Source organism: Lampris incognitus, chromosome 8 (genome assembly GCF_029633865.1).
Source record: "Lampris incognitus isolate fLamInc1 chromosome 8, fLamInc1.hap2, whole genome shotgun sequence".
Classification (NCBI taxonomy): domain Eukaryota; kingdom Metazoa; phylum Chordata; class Actinopteri; order Lampriformes; family Lampridae; genus Lampris; species Lampris incognitus.
This window is the reverse complement of record NC_079218.1, coordinates 25,158,350-25,183,556: the sequence shown is the minus strand read 5'-3', so window position 1 is coordinate 25,183,556 and position 25,207 is coordinate 25,158,350. Positions and strand designations below refer to the sequence as shown.

The 25,207-nt window shown below is 41.6% G+C and overlaps 1 protein-coding gene across 2 annotated transcripts in view; it reads left to right on the top strand.

Moving 5' to 3' along the window:
* Positions 1-25,207, top strand: part of gtf2ird1 (GTF2I repeat domain containing 1) — an 81,271-nt gene that overhangs the window by 29,571 nt on the left and 26,493 nt on the right. For both annotated transcript variants that reach the window (XM_056284588.1, XM_056284587.1), the window contains exons 6-13: positions 12,404-12,723; positions 13,203-13,298; positions 14,206-14,289; positions 14,866-15,049; positions 16,359-16,384; positions 21,523-21,649; positions 23,152-23,195; positions 23,475-23,555. In XM_056284588.1, the coding sequence (XP_056140563.1) occupies positions 12,404-12,723; positions 13,203-13,298; positions 14,206-14,289; positions 14,866-15,049; positions 16,359-16,384; positions 21,523-21,649; positions 23,152-23,195; positions 23,475-23,555 (962 nt within the window). The remainder of the gene's footprint in view (positions 1-12,403; positions 12,724-13,202; positions 13,299-14,205; positions 14,290-14,865; positions 15,050-16,358; positions 16,385-21,522; positions 21,650-23,151; positions 23,196-23,474; positions 23,556-25,207) is intronic.

The following is a 25,207-nucleotide window of genomic DNA, read 5'->3' as shown; positions in this document are numbered from 1 at the left end:
GGAGGGAATAATCAGTTTGTCAATTGAAGAGAATACGAATGAAACATTATTCCGATTATTGTTGATCAATTGAGAATTGTAGGACTTGTTAAGCAGCCCTGTGATGGCGTGGTGGCCTGTCCAGGGTGTCTCCCTACCTGCCGCCCAATGACTGCTGGAATTGGCTCCAGTGACCCTGAGAGCAGGATAAGCAGTTAAGACAATGGATGGATGGACTTGTTAAGGACATCAGCTTTCACCTTGGTTATTTGTACTATTTATAGAACCTCCAGCTGCCATTCGCCAAGATAAACAAATCACTGGAATCACCACCACCAATAAAACCCATAAGGTCAGGTTATATGCCAACGATGTATTATTATATATCCAAAAACCGTCAATATCCTTGCCTGCAGTGTTTAAACTCATAGAAATATTCTCCATCTCTGATTATTCTGTTAATTGGTCCAAAACCACCATCCTCCCACTAAATCAACACCAGTGGGAGGCTGCAACCCCCAAACTACCCTTAAACATCTCCACTGGTAACATTTGATATCTGGGCATTGATATTTCCTCCTATCTTCAGGATCATGTTTATTGGTCATGTAGGTTTGCACATACATGGAATTTGACTCCAGTTTCATGGCTCTGTCAGTATACTTAACATAGAATAACAACACTACAGCACAAGAATCTTCAGATATTATACACAAGGATTGACTTATACAGGTGAAATAAGAGGTGATAAAGTGCAGTGGTGCAGAGAATATATCAGAGATACTGAAACTAGATGTTAGCAGGTTACTTGCATACATGCCTGAGGTAGATGGACATGACAGAACGTACCAGTATACATACAATGTACGGTACAGTATATACAGTATATACAACCTGGTTGGATTTTTTTTTGACAGTGTTAAGTGTCCATTTGAATGACAGCCCGCAGAAAGAAACTGTTTTTATATCTGGTTGTAGCAGAGGGGAGGAGTTGGAACAGGTTGTGACCAGGGTGAGATGGGTCTGCAGCGATGTTGCCTGCCCATTTCCTGAGTCTGGAGGTGTATAAGTCAGGTTGGAACCAATAATTTTCTCTGCAGACCTAACTGTCTGTTGTAGTCTGTCTCTGTCTGTTTGGTGGCCGAACCAAACCAGACAGTGATGTATGTGCAGAGAACAGACTGGATTATTGCAGTGTAGAACTTAATCAACAGTTCCTGAGGCAGGTTGAATTTCTTGAGCTGGTGGAGAAAGTAAATCCTCTGCTGGGCCTTTTTTGATGAAGGTGTCTATGTTGGTTGCCCACCTTAGGTCCTGGGAGATTGTGGAACCCAGAAATCTGTAGGTTTTCACCGAAGACACTGTGCTATTTAGTATGGTGGGGGGGGGGCAGTGTTGGGGGACTCCTGAAGTCCACTGTCATCACCACTGTTTTGAGCGTGTTCAGCTCCAGGTTGATATGGCTGTACCAGAGGGCCAGCTGATCAACCTCCCATCTATATACAGACTCGTCACCATCCCGGATAAGGCCAGTGATGGTTATGTCATCCGCAAACTTGAGGCGTTTAACAGACGGGTCACCTGAGGTGCAGTCATTTGTATAGAGGGAGAAGAATAGAGGAGAGAGCACACATCCCTGGGGGCACCAGTACTGATTGTCCAGGTGCTGGATGTGATTTTCCCCAGCCTCACCAGCTGCCTGCTGTCTGTCAGGATGTTTTTAATCCACTGGCAGATGGGGGCTGGTACAGTGAGCCGGGTGAGTTTGGAGTGGAGGATATCTGGGACGACGGTGTTGAATGCTGAGCTTAAGTCCACAAACAGGACCCTTGAGTATGTCCCTGGGGAGTCTAGGTGTTGGAAGATGTAGTGCAATCCCATGTTGACTGCATCATCCACTGACCTGTTTGCTCGGTAGGCAAACTGCAGGGGGTCAAGAATGAGGCCTGTGATTTCCTTCAGGTGGGCCAACACCAGTCTCTCGAAGGATTTCATGACCACAGACGTAAGGGCAATGGGCCTGTAGTCATTTAATCCTGTGATACGGGGTTTCTTGGGGACTGGGATGATAGTGAAGCTCTTGAAGCAGGAGGGGACTTCACACAGCTTGTGATTTGTTGAAGATCAGTGTGAAAATGGGGGCCAGCTGGTCAGCACAGACTTTAAGACAGGAGGGTGACACACCATCTGGGCCCAGTGCCTCCCTGGTCTTCTGTCTCTGGAAGAGCTGTTGCACGTCTTCAATACAGATGCTGAGTGCGGGTGGGGGTTCGGTGGGGAGGGGGGAGTGGCTGGCAGGGAGTGCAGTTGGTTGTGTATTGTGAATGGAGAAGGGGAGGGGTGTGAAAGTTTGCTTTTCAAATCTGCAGTAAAACCCATTTAGATCATCAGCCAGTTGATGGTTCCCTGCAGTGGGGAGGGATGGTCTCCTGTAGTTGATAATGTCTTTCAAACCGCTCCAGACTGATGATTGGCCATTGGCAGAAAACCTGTTTTTCAACTTTTCAGAGTAGTACCTTTTTGCCACTCTGATCTCCTTTGTGAGTGTATTTCTGGCTTTGTTATACCGGATCCTATCTCCACTCCTATAGGTTTCCTTTGGCCTGACGAAGCTGCCGGAGTTTAGCTGAGAACCAGGGCTTATTGTTGTTAAAGGTAAAGAAGGACCTCGCCGGCTCGGCAGAGGGGGTGGAGCAGCAACTGGGACAACTCGGATAGTAGGGTAATTGGCCAAGTGCAGTTGGGGGGGGGGGGAAAGTGGGGGGATCCCAAAAAAAAGTACAGAAGGTTTTGGTGGGCACACAAATGTCCTCACAAAAGCTGATGTAAGATGTCACAGTGTCAGTAAGTTTGTCCAGGTCTGTAGATGCAGCCTCAAAAACATTCCAGTCAGTGTAGTCAAGGCAGGCCTGGAGCTCCAGTTTTGACTCATTGGTCCATTTCCTCACAGTTTTAACCACAGGCTTTGCAGATTTTAGTTTCTGCCTGTAGGTTGGGATAAGATGAATCAGACAATGATCAGACCTGCATGGGGGACAGAGCGATAGGTGTCCTTTAATATTGTGTAGCAATGATCCAGAGTGTTTTTGTCTCTGATGGGACATTTAACATGCTGTCTGTATTTTGGAAACTTTTGGTTGAGGTTTGCTCTGTTAAAATCTCCAAGGATAATGAGTAAAGAGTCTGGACATTTGTGCTCCAGGGAGGCACTCCATGCCAGACATGTGCTTCTTCAGCACATGTCTGGGGTGGGATATAGACACTGACCAGAATAAATGATGAGAATTCCCACGGTGAATAGAATGGTTTACAGTCAATGAGAAAGGTCTCTAAGTGAGGGCTGCATGGTTTCTTCAACACTGTCAAGTCAAGTCAATTTTATTTGTATAGCCCAATATCACAAATTACAAATTTGCCTCAGGGGGCTTTACAGCAACACAACATCCTGTCCTTAGATCCTCGCATCAGATAAGGAATAACCCCCCCCCCCAAAAAAAACGTTTTCTAACAGGGAGAAATGTGACATCCATACACTAACCTTCGTTTCTGTAGAAGCATATGCCCCCATCCCGTTTTGTTCCCCGATAGTTTCGTATCGCGGTCTGCCCCGAGGAGTTGGAACTGCAGCAGATGACGTGTGCTGTCCATGATATGCTCACTCAGCCAGGTTTCAGTGAGACACAGGGCGGCAGATATGGAAACGTCCGGGTTTTTTCCATTTAGAAGTAGCATTCATCCATTTTGTTAGCTAGAGAGCAGGCATTCACCAACTGGATTGATGGGAGCGTGGTTCTAAATCCCGGCTGTCACAGTTTAATGAGTGCTCCGGCTCGCTTACCCCTTCGGCGTCTTTGTCATAGTCTGCACAGGGGACTACTGATCAAGACCTCGGCAAGACTTTCATTAAAATGTTCAGTTAAAGTTGGTAAAAAGTCTGTTCAGTTTGTCCAGTGCAGTGGACAGTTGGAGACTTAAAAGTTCTTCCCTGCTGTATGTGATCAGTGGGTGGGCACTGAAAACTAAACAAATAAACAAAAACAGAAAAAGTACAAGAGCAGAACTGAGGCACTGTCCACGGTGCCCTCTTGATGACGTCATCAACTCCAGTAGATTGTATGAAAAAATGTACCAAGCTTTCAGTACTTGAACTATAATTATTTTGGTTGTCTTCATGTATTTTCAAATCTGCAGTTTCTTTGCTTTGTTCCTAACCAGGGGGCCAATTTGTTACATTGTAGTAGTTAGTCATGGATTGGATTTAATTTTACATGGCTATATATTAAACAATCCAGAATTTTCTTAACAAACACCATGTGTGAGCAAACTATTCCCTCATTGGTCAGATTTTTTGTATGGGAATTTGACTTTCTTCCAGGATAAATACAAGCAGCCTGTTTACAACAATTATCACCAATATTTCCGTTTTAACGGACTGAAGGCATAAAATCCAGCATCAGCACCAGATGTGTCAATAGATCAATGCCTTTGTTGTGATCCTTTGGTTTACATATCAGGGTTTCATATACAAACAATTTTGAGGCAAATCAAGGCAGAAAAAACATTGTTGTGCAGCTGTATTTCATTAGACAGAGACATGCTGTCTCCAGACTCCTCTGCAGGAGAAAGCATGCACTAATGAACGCCTGCGGATATATACCCTACCAATTCACAATAGGCTGATCCCAAAATGCATAGTGAGTTTATGAAATGAGTCAGATCGCTTTCTCACTGCAAAGGAACCGCTCCATAGTTTATTTGGAAGTGATTTTGACTTTGATTTGAGATACTTTATTGATCCCCATGGGGCAATTCTTTCTCTGCATTTAACCCATCCTAGCTGTGTAGCTAGGAGCAGCGGGCAGCTGCAGTGCAGCGCCCGGGGAAGTGTACTGAGACCACCTTCTTTAGGGTTGTTTGATTGTTTTGGTCTGCATTTGAGTGCAAGTTTTGTGTTCATAACATGCCTAAACAAACCAAACTTAGGAAGGAACTGCTCCATGGTTGGAAATAAATGCTCCATATAAACTAGTTGTTAAAAGGCCCTTAGATGTCTGTTCTATTAAGTGGGAAAGCTGGAGGGAGAATTCCAGTCTTGATATAATTTAACCTTGTACTTTAAGTTTATTAAAGGATAGGTTCACTTTTTTGAACACACACCTCATTAAAACATTGTTGGTCTTTGTTTAAAATTACACATATAAAAACTTAACTGATTGCTTCAGTATTGGGAAACCACTTTGCTGAGTTTTCTTGCTGGGCCTCAGCGCAGTTTAATGGGACAGTCGTTTAAGCCCTTAAAAACCATGATGTATCTCGCAAGAAATCACTATAGAAAATGGAAAGCTTGGTGAAAAGTCGCACATATGTTCATTTAGCTTGTGTTTATTCAGAATATGTTTTCAATAGGGGAAAAGTCTGTTTTGAATTAAAACTACTCTCTGTGGCTGACACAGTACAACCCAACAATTTGTGAACTTCTTCATTCTGAGAGCAGGACATCCTATAGCCAAGAAGTTCTGTAGAAGGAAGAAAAATCTAATTGCATCAAGGTAAAAAAAAAGTGAACCTATCCTTCTCAGTTTTAATTCTTATTTGGCTACACCGCCAACAATGGGTCTATAATTCTTTAATTTCCCTCAGGAGCAATAAAGTATCTATCTATATATATATATCTATATATATATATATATAAACTCTTCACAGCCGCAAACCTGTTAATTAGCTTTGTTTTTATCTACTGCTTAACTTCCATGATTTGTGTGCCTGCTAACTAGCTGCTCTCACTAACTTGAGACTGTGAGATTGAAACTGAAAGGTCCCATGAAACCTAAAAGGATTTTTTTTCTTATTGCCTCTTTCATCTGCACTTAATTTACATCCATTTAATACTATGTTCTAGCAATTCCAAAAAAAAAGAAAAGGTTTGTAAGTGATGTTCTCTACCTGAAAAATACAATAATTCTTCAGTTACATCAACCTGCACTTGCAGACAGACATACACTAAAACAATGTCCAATGATTGGGTGCAAGATTTAGAGACGATGAGTAATATTCTACCATCAAATTGAAACTAGCCAATAAGTACATTGATGTCAACATTCTTTTAAAAATGGCTGGGCGTTATTGTCTGCAGGTCAAATCAGTCTCTCTCCCCTCCCGAAATCCGACCCAACCCTGTTCCATTCAGATATTCACTGAGCAAAAACTTAAATGCAGCACTTTTATTTTTGCCCCCATTTTTCATGAGTTGAAATAAAATCTATGAGCTTAATTCCCAGATTTTGCATACAAATTTATATACATTTCATCTTATTTCATCATATTTCATCTCATGCCAACATAATCCACCTATCTGACAGGTGTGACATCAGCATTCTGATTAAACAGCATGAACATCACGCAGGTATGGCGACAGGCATGGGCGCAAGTCCATGAATACTGGGATGGCATCCAGCGCTTTACCTGTGCCCCCGTCCATAGGGTTAGTGGTTGTGTCAGGAAGGGCATCCGACATACAATTTTGCCAAATCAGTATGCGGATTCACAAGACCATACCAGATCGGTCGTGGCCCAGGTTAATGGCCACCATCGGTGCTTTGCCCTCACAGGGTACTGATGGAAACTGTAAAATCTTCTGTGGCGACCCCTGAGAAACAGGTAACAAGCCAAAAGAAGAAGAAGATCATCACACAGGTGTTCGTAATGATGGAGAGAATAAAATGACAAACTAAAATGTGCAGTTTTTGCTGCACAACATCAAGCCATAGATGCCACAAATTTTGAGATGGGGCAGCTGGCATGCTGATTGCAGGAATGTCCACTAGCGCTGTTAGAATATTCAGTGTCCATTTTCCTACCATAAGCTTCCTCCAGAGTCGTTTGAAAGGGTTTGACAGTACAGCCAACCGGCCTCTCAACTGTAGATCATATGACCACACCAGCCCAGGATTGCTATATCCAGCTTCTGCACCAGTAATGGATCGTCTGAGACCAGCCACAAAGACAGCTGATGAAACAGTTGGTTTGCACAAACTGCATCAAACTGCCAGAAACTGTTTCATGTTGTTCTGCATATTTGAAGTCCTTACCAGGGTCTAACCCAGAATGCTGAATGCAACTTTAACCATCCCAAATGGGCAAATATTCACCAGCGATGGCCCCATGCATGCTGGAAAAGGGTGCTCTTCAGAGATGAATACTGGTTTCAGTTGTATCGGGCAGATGGAAGACGGTAGTGATGCATGGGTCAAGGTTTTTTAATATCTGCACCCGCCCAACTCGTTACGAGCCAATCCGCCCCGCTAAAATATGCATTAATTAACCACCTGAACCTAACCCGACCCGCAAACCTCAAAATTTAGCCTAGGCTACAGCAAAGTGAGCAGTGTTGCACTATTTCGTTTTTGAGCTATTTGCCCAGCATAATACACTGATTGCAAGGCATAGCCTATTGTATATCAGAGTTGCCAACTTGGGTAATTTGGCCGAAGTGAGAGTTTGCGCCACACGTGTGCGCTTTCATTCGTTGGTTTCATTCTTCTCTGTCGTGCACTTAACGTTAGACAGCTTATGTAAGCTAGCTGGCTGTTTGTAGAGCATTTATTCAATATGGAGATAAGCATCGCACACCAATCATTAAGTAATTTAAGATGCCTCTCCATGGAAACACCCACATAAAAGACCCAGTTTTCGAATACTCACCGGTCTTCTGGAGTCAAAGTCGTTTTCTTGGTTTAGCCATTACTATACCAGAAAGACTTTGACACCATTACTATACCAGAAACACTTTTACGTCTGCCTGTTGATCTCTGTTGTTGTTGCAGTGTTTTGGCCTTGGTAATGTGAGACAGAACCTGAAAACGTGAGACTCACGCCAGATGCGTGAGAGATTGGCAACTCTGTGTATATTAGTCTAATAGCATCTGGGTCTAGACTACTAAATAAACAGACAAATTGTTCCAAACGGTGTTCTTTATTGTTGAATAGCAGCAAAACAAGTAACCCTTCATTAAAGACATGAACTCTTTCTCTCTCATTATCTCTCACACGCACACACACACTCATGCACGCATGCACACACACACACACACACACACACACACACACACACAAACAAGCCTCTTCTTTCTGACCAAATTAAAAAAAAAAGTATTTTGGCGGTGTAAACAAAAGAACTCGTAGGTGGGGGAGTCCGGGAAACATAGTGGTCTGTATCATTGCCTACCAACACGGGGATTGCCGGTTTGAATCCCTGTGTTACCTCTGGCTTGGTCGGGCATACCTACAGACACAATTGGCCATGTCTGTGGGTGGGAAGCCAGATGTGGGTATGTGTCCTGGTCGCTGCACTAGCGCCTCCTTTGGTCAGTAGGGGCACTGTTCAGGGGGGGAGGGGGAACTGGGGGGAATAGCGTGATCCTCCCACGCGCTTCGTCCCCCTGGTGAAACTCCTCACTTTCAGGTGAAAAGAAGCAGCTGGCAACGCCACATGAACTGCAGCCCTCCCCGGATCGACAGAGGGGGTGGAGCAGTGACTGGGATGGCTCGGAAGAGTGGGGTAATTGGACGGGTACATCCATTCATCCATCCATCCACCCATCCATCCATTATCCAAACCGCTCATCCAAATTCGGGTCGCGGCGATGCTGGAACCTATCCCTGCAGTCATTGGGCAGCAGGCGGGGAGACATCTTGGACAGGCCACCAGGCCATTACAGGGCCAACACACATTCACACCTAGGGACCATTTCATATGGCCGATTCACCTGACCTACATGTCTTTGAACTGTGGGAGGAAACCAGAGCACCCGGAGGAAACCCACGCCAACACGGGGAGAACATGCAAACTCCACACAGAGGACGACCTGGGACAACCCCCAAGGTTGGACTACCCCGGGGCTCAAACCCAGGATCTTCATGCTGTGAGGCAACCATGCTAACCACTGCGCCACTGTGCCGCCCTGGATGGATACAATTGGGGAGAAAAGGGGGGGGGATAGAACAACAACAACAACAACAAAACTCATAGGTTAAGCCTTAACACTCTAAAACACATGCATTGACCAAAATCACAATCGCAAATTGATGAAAAAGCTGCTTGCGTGCCTTAGTGTGTTTGAGAGACAGAGAGAGGGGAAGTGACAGTGGATTAGTAATGCACAGCCTAACCTATTGCACACAATGTTTCTGTAACTTACTCGGAGTGCTGCTTTGTCACTTTTTCACCCGCCCGCCTGAATCCGTGATATTCTAGTAAGCTTACCAGCACCCGCCTGACCCGCGGGTTGTGGGTCGACCCACGCATCACTAGAAGGCGGTCTGTATGGTGCTGTGAGGGTGAGCAGTTTGCTGATGCCAATGTTGTTGAAAGATTGGCCCATGGAGGTGGTAGGGTTTTGGTATGGGCAGATATATTGTCGGGACAAAGAACGTAGGTACAATTTGTCAGCAGCAATTTGAATGCACAGAGATACCAGAATGAGATCCCGAGACCCATTGTTGTGCCATTCATTCACCACCATCGTGTCTCACTCAGCATGATAATGTACGGCACGGCCACATGTTGCAAGGATCTGTACTGAATATTTGGCAGCTGAAAATACCCCAGTTCTTTCATGACCTGCATACTCACCAGACATGTGACCTATTGAGCATGCTTGGGATGTTCTGGACAGGCACATATAACTGTGTACCCGTTCCCGCCAATAACAAACTTGGCACAGCCATTGAAGATAATTGGGACAACATTCCACAAGCCACAATAAACAACCTGATCAACTCTATGTGAAGGAGATGTTTTGTGCTGTATGAGGCAAATGGTGGCCACACCAGATACTGACTCATAATTATGTTCCATGACCCCACTTTGTGTTTTGGGGGTATCTTTGAACAACTGAGGTATATTTATAGCCAAAATGATGTGAAATGGATAAAGTGCCTAATAAATCATTTTCAGCTGATGTATGTCCATTTAAGGACTTCAGTTTCATAAAGTCTTTGAACTGTTGTAATCGAGTGTTGCATTTACATTTTTTCTCAGTATATGTCAAACAATGTCAGTTGATGGTACTCTAAATGCCATTTCATGGGAACTTTAATAAGAAAAGATAGCTGGGTTTATATTATGCTTACTGCAAAAGGCCAAAATAACGTTGGTAATAAAGCAATTTGTAAAAGTTCACCATAGGAATTCAATTCAGCAATTGTGTTAAACTGCAATACACCTCAGTATTTATATCAAAATGTCTATCGACCAGGCACCAAGCATTTATAGGCATGCAAATGTATCTGTAAAATAACAGATTATTTGTGATTGTTGAGGAATCAACAAAAGGAGGCATTAAGCAAGCTGATAATCAGAAGAAAAAAGCCTCCTGTTACAAATGAAGGATCGTTCTCTCTCACTCCCCACCCCCCCATAAACACATTGATTGATTGAAACAGGCACTTGGATACCAAGAGTGTTGATGTTACATTCAAAATCATTGAAGGTTTTTAAGGAATTATTACAGTGCATTCGGAAAGTATTCACACCCCTTCACTTTCCCCACATTTTGTTATGTTACAGCCTTATTCCAAAATGGATTAAATTCCTTTTTTCTCATCAATCTACATACAATACCTCATAATGACAAAGTGAAAAAGGTTTTGTAGACATTTTTGCAAATTTATTAAAAATAGAAACAGAAATATTACATGTACATATAAGTACTCACACCCTTTACTCAGTACTTGGTTGAGGCACCCTTGGCAGCGATTACAGCCTCAAGTCTTCTTGGGTACGAAGGTACAAGCTTGGCACACCTATATTTGGGGTATTTCTCCCATTCTTCTCTGCAGATCCTCTCGAGCTCTGTAAAGTTAGATGGGGAGCGTCGCTGCACAGCTATTTTCAGGTCTTTCCAGAGATGTTCAATGGGGTTCAAGTCTGGGCTCTGGCTGGGCCACTCAAGGACATTCACAGACTTGTCCCGAAGCCACTCCTTCGTTGTCTTGGCTGTGTGCTTAGGGTTGTTGTCGTGTTGAAAGGTAAACCTTCGCCCCAGTCTGAGGTCCTGAGCACTCTGGAGCAGGTTTCCATCAAGGATTTCTCTTTACTTTGCTCCATTCATCTTTCCCTCGATCCTGACTAGTCTCCCAGTTCCTGCCACTGAAAAACATCCCCACCACATGATGCTACCACCACCATGCTTCACTGTAGGGATGGTATTAGCAAGGTGATGAGAGATGCCTGGTTTCCTCCAGACGTGACGTTTGGCATTCAGGTCAAAGAGTTCAATCTTGGTTTCATCAGACCAGAGAATCTTGTTTCTCATGGTCTGAGAGTCCTTTAGGTGCTTTCTGGCAAACTCCAAGCGGGCTGTCATGTGCCTTTTACTGAGCAGAGGCTTTCGTCTGTCCACTCTGCCATAAAGGCCTGATTGGTGGAGTGCTGCAGAGATGGTTGTCCTTCTGGAAGGTTCTCCCATCTCCACAGAGGAACGCTGGAGCTCTGTCAGAGTGACCATCGGGTTCTTGGTCACCTCCCTGACCAAGGCCCTTCTCCCCCGATTGCTCAGTTTGGCTGGGCGGCCAGCTCTAGGAAGAGTCCTGGTGGATCCAAACTTCTTCCATTTACGAATGATGGAGACCACTGTGCTCTTCGGGACCTTCAAAGCTGTAGAAATTTTTTTTGTACCCTTCCCCAGATCTGTGCCTCGATACAATCCTGTCTCGGAGGTCCACAGACAATTCCTTTGACTTCATGGCTTGGTTTCTGCTCTGACATGCACTGTCAAGAGTGGGACCTTATATAGACAGGTGTGTGCCTTTCCAAATCATGTCCGATCAATTGAATTTACTACAGGTGGACTCCAATCAAGATGTAGAAACATTTCAAGGATGATCAGTGGAAATAGGATGAACCTGAGCTCAATTTTGAGTGTCATAGCAAATTGTGTGAATACTTACGTACATGCAATGTTTCCGTTTTTTATTTTTAGTAAATTTGCAAAAATTTCTACAAAACCGTTTTCACTTTGTCATTATGTGGTATTGTGTGTAGATTGATGAGAAAAAAAAGGAATTTAATCCATTTTGGAATAAGGCTGTAACATAACAAAATGTGGGGAAAGTGAAGGGGTGTGAATACTTTCTGGATGCACTGTATATCTACCATTCTTTACTCCACATGATTTTGATATGCTGTAGATGTGTGTTCTTTATGGTATGACTGTTAATGTTCAGTCAGTCTGAGTAGAGTTAAAACCACCTCATTTTGATTTATGCTACTGCACAGATTGATGTCAAACCCTGATATATGTAATACCCCCCTCCCTCCCCAAATAAAAGATTACATGTATTGGGTAAAACTTTGTGCAAATCATACATATTTCTGTATGTGTTTATCAACTTGTTCTTCATTTTATTACTCCTTTGTGTACAGACCAACAGAAGATCTGTCAAGAGAGATCAAGTCCAGCACAGAAGTCAACCACAACTCTTCCTCCTCAGCAGTCATGACACCAAGCAGCCATGACCCTAGCAAAAACTCTGCCCAGGTAGCTGCATCTTCAAGTCCTGGCTCTTCCAATAACTCTGTGCTATCTAGCTTCCTATACGGCATGCCCATGTCCTCCAAGCCCCATCCAGATGGCAAGCTTGACCTTAAGCCTGTGTCCCTCCTTAACATGGGCAAGGACAGAGTAGGCACCTGGGCAGCAGGGACAGACAAGGGTATATCTACCAAGGACAGTTCCATCAATGGTAAGACACTGTATGTATGGCTATGTATATGCCTGTGTGTGTGTACTTTATGTGATATTTCCAAGGTTTTCAGACGAATCAGTTCTAACATATGTTAGTTCAGATGTTAGTTTTGGTCATGGGCATATTTTGCATTAACATCAGCAGTTTGCCTTGAACTATCATTACTCTTTAATTTTAATAAAACATTCAATTGTTTTGCACATTACTTTATAAGAATAAGTTGAATACCAACACCATCCCCTCTAACAACCCAGTAAACCTTTTTGTAGCTATTGATCTTGAGAGATGGGGCTAAAGCTAGAATTGCTGCAGTGAAAGTGAACCACCAAGGCAGCTGCTGTTGACTGCTTCTGCACTACTGTGTAGGTGTAAAGAATTAAAAATGAAAATGTTCCACCAAAGTGAAATGTCACTTCAGCTGTGTCAGATTATGATACACTTTGAAGGTAATTTTTAAGGGCTTTTCATTTAATCAGATGATACTGCAGGGCTGCATGGAGAGCTGGGCCAGAGACCCCCTGGTGTTCACATCTCCAAGAGGCTACTGTTTTCCATAGTGCATGAGAAATCAGGTAGGTTTGAATGTCATCTTAAGTGATTCAGCTGTTAAAAATACATGAAGTGAAATTATATTATATCGGATAACATTATCTGTGTGCAGGATTTTGATACATTTGTTAAAAAAAGCCAATAAATCACCCCATCCCCTTGATTTCTCCACATAAAAATCACTGAGCAAGCTTTCTAGAAGATGCTTAGCCTCAGTGGCCTCTGTTAATTTGAAAATGTTCAGGCTTTGAATGGTCTTAGTGCATTGTAAAGCATAGTTGTACTAGACTATGTTGGAATAAGATGATATATTGATGGTCATGGTCAAATAAGTTTCATTACTTTTGTTTCTATAGGTAACAACCTGTATTTGAGTTTCAGTCCTCGCATGTGAATCTGTGGTAGAATGTTATCATTGATGCGAATTACTTGTACTTACAAGTCTAGCGCCTCAATTTTATTCAGTGGTGTCAGTCAAAATGACTACATCCCAGGGGGTGTGTGCAGGATATTGGTAAATTTTTTCAAGCAAATTTGAGGTGCATTTAAACTTATAGTGACAGAAAAATGTGTGGTGTTTTCAGTGTGAGTCAAAATGAGGTCTTCAGACCACCAAATTGTAGACAGGGGTCAACAAATCCCAATAGGTCTCCAAGGTGGCACATTATTTTGATATCCAAGTATAGGATTGTGGATCTGTCCATTTTGTTATGTATTTCTTTATGTTTTGAGATAGATGCTGGTGGGCTTTGACATTACAGTATATGCTACAGTATATTTTTGCCCAAAATTAGCACTACAATGCATAAAGCTAACTTGATTGGTAAACTTCAAATATACGTTCTATCAGTATATCCAGCCATTCATTTCATAGTTTCACTGTCTGTAGAGTACATTCTAGTTTGGACTCACATTCTTCTTGCCTTGTAGAAAAATGGGATGCTTTCATTCGGGAAACGGAGGACATTAACACGTTGAGAGAATGTGTCCAGATCTTGTTCAATAGCAGATATGGTGAGGATACTCGCTATCTCTCTGTTTTCATTCTTTTGTTTTTATCTGTTGTTTTGTTTTGTTAATTCATGACATGTCTATGCTATGCAGTCTTTTCATTTAAATACTCTGTCTTAAATGTACTTCCAATCTAGTTTTGAGTCTTAACATATTTTCTTAAAAAAGGTGAAAAAGCAGTGCAAATTATCTTGTTTGTGACATAATGTAGACACCAACAGAGTAGTCTACTAACAGATGAAAAATTTATATAAGAAATTGATTGAATTCAAAATATCTTGTTTCCAGAAAATTCTAAACAGTTATTACTGCATTGTAAACAAGTTAATTAATCTTGTTACTCCTAGCTGTTTTTTTCCACTTATGTTATGATTTTATTATTTTATCTTGATTTACCTAAAGTTTTACCGCAAGTGTGTATTCCACTCGTGGCTGTGTTTTCCTGTGTAACTCCAAGATAAGAATGCTCAAAGCATAATATAAATGAGTGAAACGTCACTATACAGTGCTTCAGTGAATATCGTAATTGCTACCTTCATCAAGAGCATTGCTGTAAAATGCCCTCATCATTCTCTCCAGCTGAGGCCCTGGGTCTGGACCACATGGTGCCTGTGCCCTACCGTAAGATTGCGTGTGACCCGGGGGCAGTGGAGATCATCGGCATCCCTGATCAAATTCCCTTCAAGAGGCCCTGCACCTATGGAGTGCCCAAGCTCAAACGCATCTTGGATGAGCGCCACGGAATTCGCTTTATAGTCAAACGGTAGGCTACACTGTTAAGTAGGGAATTATAGATGGCAATAATGGGTTAAGGTGATGCTGGAGCAACAGCTGAGGTTATTTAGAGTATTGTTTGACACCACTTAGATTATCGTTGGCCTTTGCTTGGTTGTTGTCTGTGTAGCAGTGACAAGATTGTTAACTACACTCAATTTATGGTATTTCCTACTGCTGAACTATAGTTCCTATCATATGGCTTATGAAATATAGTACTTTGAATGGTTTAGGGAGGTACCAACCAGCTTAGCCTATACCATCTGACTTAAACCTGCTTTTTGCCTCCAGCTGGTTTTCCCTTGCTGAATGGTAAACTACTTACGCTTATATTCTCAATGGCATCCCTGTGACAGCATATTGTACTAATGTTATGCTGCTCTATTACCCATTTGTTTAAACAAATTTGAATGAGACGCTATACCTTACTTGATAATGCATCTTGTAACCAATTTCAAATGTAGCTCATCAATGTTAATACAATTAGGAGAGACTGAAAATGAGATTACTTTAAAATTACATAATTTTTCCATTGTGGCTGAGGGATGTTCCAGACACAAGTCAGGCTAATCTTTTTCCATTCAGGTACTTTGTTGACATCAGGTACTAGTTCTCTTTTAAATTTAGACATGAAAATATGACTTCATCACTTTGTACCCTGTCACTGAAATATTGATGAGTTTTGCAGACATTTAGTGAAGGCATATATTTTTGCTGAAAAATTCATCTTGGACAGTAAATTGATGGTCTTGGGTAGCAACTGTTGGAGCAGAATCCAGTCAGTTTTGAGAAGTAGTTGAAGTTCAAAAATTGAATGCATAGAGCTCTTGCTGGCTCATATGGCTTTATTTCTATTACTGACTTCTTGAAAATGCTTGTCAGAGTAGCCGTTAGATAGTCTCGTTAACACTTTTTAAATACATAGATGGAAAGATAGATGGATGGATAAAAATATGCAAGTCCAAAGATATATTCTTACTACAAGTGAACAACTTGATTGCCAAATTCTGTGGTGTAGCATAACATATGCATACTAAAAGGGTAGAGAAGAAATGCAGAAGTACGGTTCGTCAGTCTTATATAACTAGTGGACAATTGAATCACTAAGACTGTATAAAACACTTGCACACCAAAACGCCCTTTAATGCTTGACTTTACTGTTTTTGCCATTGCCAGTTTGCTTGTACCAAGATTTGTACCTTCACCTGAATTTGCATTGTTTTATGCCATGAGCCATGTTTTATGCCAAAGAGTCTATGAACTGTGACTAACTGCCCGTTTTCCTTTTCACATTCCAGAATGTTCGATGAGAGGATTTTCACTGGTAAGAATAGGATTTCATTTTGTTTACTTTGCAGACACATTTAATATTTATTTCCTGTGCATATGTGCTCTGCTTTGCCCTCATTAAAACGCATAATGCTAATCTATCCTCTTACACATTTCTGCTCCACTGCCTCAGTATTTTGCTTGAATATTTCATTCTTTATGTTATTGACAAGTTCCTGCTAGGACAATTTTATGACAGCTCAGTGCCAGTTATGATTTCAGTTTCTGTCAAATTGGGCATACCCTCCTCATATGCAGTGGATATAAAAAAAGCTTCATAGTTTTGTTGTCTAGTGTTCACTGCCTCGAGGCATAAAATAAAAAACCCCATAAATTAAGGCATTTTTCATTTTTTAGCATTATTTGGATATGCTGTGGTAGCCGGCAAAATAAAGCTAAAAACAATTGGCTGCTGTGTCTGACCTCTGACAATGATAGTATAAATTTAAAACACCTTGTGGGCAAATCCTTTGAATAATTGTTGAGTAAAGCACCTTTTGCTTTAATGACAGTAGTAACACCATTTGGATAAGTTTAAATAAATCTGTTACATCTGGATTTAGAAATTTCCTTCTTCCTTCATTCGTCTTTGCAGACGAGTAAGGGATCCTCCTTTGCACACTTCTTTAGGTCACTCCAAAGATCAACTATAGGATCAAGGTCTTGGCTCTACCTTGAAAAGATAACTGGTTTTCCTTTCTTCTTCCTTTGTGATTTGATTGATCTGTCCATATGCTTCAAATTGTTGGTGTGTTCCAAGATTAATGTAACAATTCCTTAGTCTTCCTGTGTAAATGACAGATGAGAACAGGTATCATGGTTAAGTCTGGCTTTTGTTTGACGTGTTAAGCATTCATGTAGCTGTCACCCATTGCAACTGAGAATTTGTTTCCAATTTTGGAGATGCATCCAACAGCAAATATAAAAGAACAAGTTACCTTTCGAGTCAACAGGCTAAGTTATTTGACATTTCTGGCAGGCTACTTCAGAGAGTCCTCTCTCCACACCTAATAAGAAACATACGCCTAGCGGGAAGAGGTTAAGCGGCTGCAGGTTTACCTCACTGCCTGGCTGGACTGTGCTGTCTTATGATCAACACAGCAGCGGGCCACAGACTTTCACCAAAACGTTTTGCTCTTATAGTTCACTGGCACTGTTTACTTAATTTATTGGCTTCACCAAAGCCCTATAATAAGGATAGCGCCGTGAGACAATGCTGTTGCAACAAGGCATAAAATTTTGTACTGTGTTATATGGGCTATACACCCTTTTTATTCCGTTCCATACTCATCCTTTGGAATTGAAACCCAAAGGTTCATCAGACTAAAGGCATTCTCCCACTTGGTTTTGAGTGACTGTGTCTTTTTGCATTATTACGACAGGCCTGGACTGGATGTTGTTGGGGTTTTTTTCTAGCAGAGTGGCTTCTTTCTCATCACCCTAACTCACAGACACATATGTAATGGACTCATGAAATGGTTCTTAATGCCTTGAATAGTAGGGCATTACCATATGGTCCATTGTTGTTTTCCATCCATCCATCATCCAAACTGCTTATCCTGCTCTCAGGATCGCGGGGCAGCAGGCAGGGAGACACCCGGGACAGGCCGCCAGGCCATCACACAGGGCCGACATACACACACACACACACACACACTTTTTTTTTAAAGTTTTTATTGAATTTCTTTAAGGAACATTAACACAAATGAGCAAGTACAAAAGACCAAAAAAATAAATAAAATAAAATAAACAAGAACTAAAACAGCAATGACTTAACAAAAGCACAGCATCATCTCTGCAGCATTCGTGACATTAATAATTCAAGAGTCCGTCAGCACATCATCAGTCCTTGAAGGAGTCACTTAGTGACCCATTCTACAGTTAGTTGTTTAAGGGTTGCTGTGAGGCTCTTGGGCACTTCCCATTGAGTTTGCATTTTGCAGTGCCATGTGTCTCTAAGCAGTGGTCTAATCTAGGCAAACTCCCACATTTGCATCACTTCTGCTCGTGTGCTGCCTTCCTGTGACCCATGCTTGTCTCTGCATACTGACATATGTTAAGCAAATAAGAAACTTTTAGTGAAGTCCTGGTTTGGTTGAATTAGAAAGAATTCGATTAGGGGTGAAGACACTTTAGCATTGTGCATGTTTTGTAATGTAATTAGATTAATCTTTACAAAAGTAGAAACATCTATTGAGAGGTGAGTGCACACTCAGGCTGCCAAGATTACTTATTTTGATACACTATCAGAAAACTCTTGTTTGTACCTTGATTTTGCTGGTAATTATATCCAAATCAAAGTAAAGAACGTGTAATTTCATGTCTTTATTTTCAGCTGTCGAGGCAGCAAAGAGTACAAACTTTAAAAGATTGTAGATTTTGGATATGCTGTGCATTATCTGCACCTGTACTACATTAAAGGAACACTTTAATATATGAAAACTGATTGTTTCAGGAAAACGCGTCCTTAGCATTTATTTAATCAGTTACTTTTTCTCCTCTGTAGTCACGTGGATTACAGCACAGTAGCTTGTGAGTCTCATTTGAGCACATGGCCTTGAACTTATTAGTTTAGAGCAACAAGCCAAAACTAAAGCTCCTTTTGCTTTATTAATACTCAAACCCACATGAACTCAAATCTAACTTTCATTTTCATGAAATCACATGGGCTTACTGTATGAATTGGCCAACTGTTGAATTCATACTCCAAAAAAATAAGAGGGAAGCATATTACCAGAAAGTTGGGATGAAATGCACAGTCCCTCCCAAAGGGACTTCACCCAAGAGGTTTCCTATGGGAATTTAGAATGGGAGGGAAAAAACGGCGCTTTTGCCACAAGGATTTCTAACTTGCCACTGCTCACGCAATTTTGCAGAAAATAATACATAAAAACTTAGAAAAACTTGCCAAACCATTCACAAAGAAAAAAATATCAGATCTTAAGTTTGTCGTTTTTGAGATATGAGCGTTCATTTGGCGGGTGCGTGTCCCATAGACTAACATTACACAACCGTAAATGGCGCACTCTAACCGAGACACTAAGGTCCCTTTCACACTTGAAAGTCCAAACCAAGGTCTGAACCAGAGTCTGGTTCTGGTGCTTTCACATCTGTTATTTTATAGTCATTAGGTTCAGGACTTTTGCTTTCATACCAGCGGACCTTGACTTGAACTTTTGGCTCGTTGTTGCCAGGTGCGCTCGTTGCCAGGCGCGCTCGCTGTTGCTAGGTGTTACTGTTTGTGTTTGTTTTACCACTTCCTATGATTGATCCGAAAGTCCGAACCTTTGATTTCACATTAGACCTTCATGAACCTTGGTCTGAACCGAGACTACCTCCTGAGCTTGGACCAAAGACCGAGTCTTTGATCCCTGTACCCTGGTCCAAGAGGTTTCACACCTGGCAATCTGGTTCGGACTTTTCTGGAAAGTCTGAAAGTCCGGACTAAACAACATAAGTGTGAAAGGGCCCTAAATCTCCCAAATTTCTGCCATTTTTACATTGCTGTAACGTTGTCAATTCTCACTCAATTCTTATTCTATTGGACACATGATACATCAAAATATTCGTCGACTGCTTGTGACACTTACCATGTGAAAATCTAAGCTGTGCGATACATAGTTTTTGGGATACAAACATTTTTTCGGAGGGTGCGCATCAGTACCCTCAGAGCAGCGCTACTTCCTCATTCTCTCATGGTGGACTGAGGGCAGGCAGACTGGACGCTACAGTGACGCACTATCGCTTCTTAAGGTACAAAGTGGTATTACGAGACAGGGCAGGCCAGGGCTAGCTGGTTAGCATGCTAATTTTAGTCGTATCTCAAGATGGGTCTGGCGGCGGACTGAGGGCACCTCCAACTCCTCCCAGCCTTCTCCAACACCTCTCAGTCCCACCGCCTCCAAACCTTCATACTCACCACCTGTACAGTAGGTGGCAATCATCTATAATCTATACCAGGGCTTCTCAAAGTCCGAACCATGGTCCGCATCCGGATCAAACAGCAAGTCAACCCGGACCCAGCCCATACCTCATGCTATGAATACAATATGTTATGAAGTGTAACATTTTCTATTTTGTGTGTTGTTGCTGCTGCCGAGTTCACGCATGAACATTACACTGGAAAATTTGCTTTGGGGGTGGTGCAAAGCTTTTATTGCACTTACAGTAACCTAACGAGTGTAGTTGTCGTCAACTCAAGTAATGGTATCTTCACTTCACTTGGTTCACTGTCTCTCCTCTGCTCCACTCTGTGTGTGTGTGTGTGTGTGTGTGTGTGTGGAGGGGCTGAGCGCCGCCCTCGTAAACACGGAGAGCAGAGGAAAGGAGAGAAACTAGTGTGGCTATAAATGACAGGAATGAGTACCCTACCAGTATGCGAGTTTTCGTTAGGGTTGGACTCAATCAGAGGCAGGGTAGGGCGGGTCTTCGCAGAACAGTCACTGTCTCTGGCTGGCAATCACACCTTTTGTACCTAGGTTCAAGCAACTGATTGCGGGCAAACAATGTCATTTCTCCCACTAGGCTCGAATGTATTTTGACCATCTTGACTGTCTTGAACTTCAATGTATGTTGCTTGAAGGTGAGTTGATGAAATGTTATCGCCAATCGTTCCGGACCTCTGACCTTGAATAAAAGTCAGATGCGGACCATTGAGTAATAAGTTTGAAAACCCCTGATCTACACTCTGTTGTTTCTATCCCTAACCCTAACATCTAACCCTCTAAACCTCTAACCTAACCTAACTTAACCTTTGGGAGGCGGTGGGAGGTGTTGGAGGAGGAGATGGGGAGGAGTTGGAGGTGTTCTCAGTCCACCGCCAGACTCTGTTGGATATCTGCAACACAAAACATAGACATCTGACATAATGTCAAAACTGTTATTTCCTCATAGTCTGTTGATAATTTTAGTTAATTTTTGAATGCTTAAACTAAATTAAATATAGCCCAAAATTGCATTTGTGCTTTGTGTGGAATTTTTACCAAAGGTTTTTTGTTAGAACAGAAACCCTGCTGTCACTTTCATATTTATACCGTCACTTTCATATTTCATATTTATTCACACCTCATGGACGTTACACAGTAATAGGATGCTATGCTTGTCTTATCCTCTCTGTCCTCTTGTTTGTTGAAGCTGCTGGTAAGATTGCCAAGGAGGAGGGCAAGCATGACATGAGCGCCACTCCTGAAGATTGTTTCCCTGACAATCTCAGTATCCCGCCATCTACAGTGGAGCTGATCAGCAATCCTCACAGCAGCCGGTCAGAATGAATGTCTTATAAGACGTTTAACTCACATAGCCCATGTGCTTAATAGATAAAGTGGAAAAGTGTTGTTTATTTTTCCCTTATTATATCATTTTTCTAACCAGTTATATTCAATGTCCATAGCCCGTTTCAGTGGTAGTCTTAACAGAACTATATAAAAACTATTTTCTTCCCTTTTCATCACATTTGGCATACCCAATTCCCTGTTTCTCTTAAGTTCCCGCAATTGCATGACCCGTACAGCACTTGAGGAGGGCCTAGATTTCCACATGCATCCTCCGATACACATGGAGCCAGCTGACATTTCTTTTCACCTGCCAGCTGCAGGTTGCAACAGGGGAACATAACTCGTGCCCAGGCTCCCGCCATATTCCCCTGATTCAGCCACAGCTGTACAGGCACCCCCACCATTTGTAAGAGTCACTGATTGCAATGGCAGGACATATTACCTACTGACTCCCCAACCAGGGGCAATAATACTCCCTGCAATGCCTGGCTGAGCCAGAGAAAAAACACCAACGTTCAAATTATGAACCTCAGCATTGAGACACAAGTTTATTTGTCTGCTGCACCAACCGAGTGACCCAAAAATGTATATATTAATATGTACCTATGAAACAAGTTTTGATGACACTTTTAGTTTGAGCGTAATGTGACTTAAACACAGTAAGTACGGTGTTAGTTTGTGATCTTTACCTTAATCCAATAAAGAAAGCAAAAATGTACTTGCAGCTCACTACTTACTGGAGGCTCTGTTATTTACCTTTGCTGGCTGCCGAAATGTAATCAACATATGGAAAACACTAATCCAGAATTAAAATCAGAATCACAGTATGTTTTCACATACTATTAATTTGAGTTAGTGGATTACTCATACTAATCTTATATAGAATTGGTAATATAAATATAGGTATACTCATGGGTTTTGGATTTGTTATACATAAGAAAATAAGAATTATATGTATATAAAATTATTGCAAATAGATGATTATTTGTGTCAATGAATCAACCAGTCTATTTGTGTATAACATGTAGTATGACAAATTTACCTTAGTAAATAACATGCTACATATATTTCAATGCAAATACATATTTATTTTATTTTACAATAGGAAGACATATTTCTTTACAATGCATTATTCACACTAAACAGTATTTGATGTCTACCCTTTATCACATCAGTTCACCTAATCAGGATACTTTTTTTTTTTAAATCCAATGCAGGTTATCTTAAAATATGTAGGACATTTTTTTTAATAAATTACTCTGGCTTCTATTGTTGATTAACTGTGTTTTTTGATATCGTGTCTGAACAAGACCACCAGTATGAGGCGCCACGTTCTATTTTGTGCCCCAGACCAATGTTTATAAAGCCATGCTTTATATCATAAAACAAAAGTATACCTAGGAAATGCTCTTCACCAATGTTAAATATTGTTTGTATTCTATTGGCTTGCTTTGAGTTTGGTGATTAAATTTGGATTTTCATTTCACAGATCAACAAGTGCATGTGTGAGTCCCTTAGCTGATTTTGAAGCAGGTAAGTACAAAGAATTGCAATAATTTAACCTTGACTTTCCACATTACAGGGGTAAATGCACCCTGTATGATATTCTCCTCCCATGAAATTTTCAAATACAATATTTGTCCCCCAGGGTTCCCTCTCTCAACACATTTTTGCAGTCTAGTCATTTGAAACATCTTCTATAACCCACCTAAAATATTAAACGCAGTCATAAAAGCCAGTGCCACACACTGACAGGAACCTTTGTAAAATGAACTGTTCTATCCCACCTTCCCCCCTTCTCTAACCCCCCAGGGCCTTCAGGAGATTGCATTCCTCTGAAAAGGATCAAAACAGAGCCTCCAGATGGGGAAATCATCCAAGTGACAGTGCCAGGTAAGTGAGTCCATGCATTCCAACTATAGCCTTTTTGAAAATTACTCAGTTGTATAACTACTGTGAATGGCATCTCCTACAAAACCACTGCACTCCATCATACGACCAGTTTCAGACTTAAGAGCCAGATGATAGTGGCTCCGTTGGCAGGACTGTTTCAGTGACTGAATACAGATAAATGTGGCTCTAACTATAGTTTGTTTATGCCTCATCTCACACCCTTTGCATACCTGCTATGACCTGATTATATTTATAGTTCTTCTGTTTTATAGTGATCTTCATCCATTATCCCTGTGAACACTATATAAATGTAGAGTGCGCTCAGTAGGCAAGGCAAGTGTATTTGTATAGCACCTTATCATCGCAAAGGTCATTACAAATGCTTTATTAGCAAAAAATAAGAAAAAAAGCTATATAAGTATAAAATAAAATAAATAAAAGTACAGAAACATTTTATGAGTACAGACGAGTTTAAAACCGAGTTAGTAAAATAAAAGTGCCATAAAAAAGATTAATTAAAAGTAACAACAATCTGAACAGAATATATAAAAATAGCAAAATATACAAAACACACACACACACACACACACACACCAAGAAATTAGCCATAGACTGTTTTAAAAAGTAAGGTTTTGGTGATGCACAGAGCTGGACATAGATTTTTCGTTTCCCCAATGAATTTAATCTAAGTTAATATTTTAGCATATTTTCTGCCAGTTAACTACTTTAAAAAGTGACGACGGTATTTATAATGTCTTTGGAAATCTTTTTCCACCACATCTGGATCGTCTAAGAGGAAAGACGATAAGAAGGGAGGAAAGTCCATTGCTAACGCCATGCTTGTTAGCCAAGATAAAGCACATGCTAACACCAATGATACAGCGCGAGACGCTAGCTTAGCTGATGGAGGAGGGATGAATGTGCAACGAGACGATTTGATAGTGGAGTGAGTGAACACTAACATCGCCAAGATGTTAAGACAGTAAGTAAGCTGTCATACTGAAGCTGGTCAGCGAGCTCGCTGAAATTTGACACTCTACTTGAGAGAATGGAGACTGTTGAACTGCAGGTCTCCGATCTAGAGGATACATCGACAGCCACCGCGCCACATTTGGACTCTGGAGACCAAACTTAAAAGGGCACTGCGTCGTCTTGACGTGCTTGAGAACCAAAGCCGGTGGCAGTATGTGAGAATCATTGGGCTGAAAGGGCAAGGAGCCGGTGGGTTTCTTTGAGAACTGGATTCCAGAAGTTCTTGGCATACAAGGAGACCGAATCAGGATAGAGAGAGTGCACTGCACCGGACCTCCACTGAGACTTGGTGGTAACGAAGCGCCAAGGGTTGTGTTAGTGAGGCTACACAAATATACTGACGAAAAACAGAGGATCTTGTTTTCAGCAAGACAAAAGACGTTTTTGAGTGGAGTGGCTCAAGTGAGCACTGACTTACACAGGGATGGCTTGAAGCAGGGGGGTGTGGGGGTCCTCCCCCAGGAAATTTTAAGCATCGAGCACTTCATTTCCTGCATTCTGGTGAATTTTTATGCACCAATGTGTGCCTTTTCTGCATCAATTTATGACCATTTTTGTCTCCACTACCCATATCTACTTTAATTACTAACATTACAGTTCCTGTGTTTAAAGATAAATAG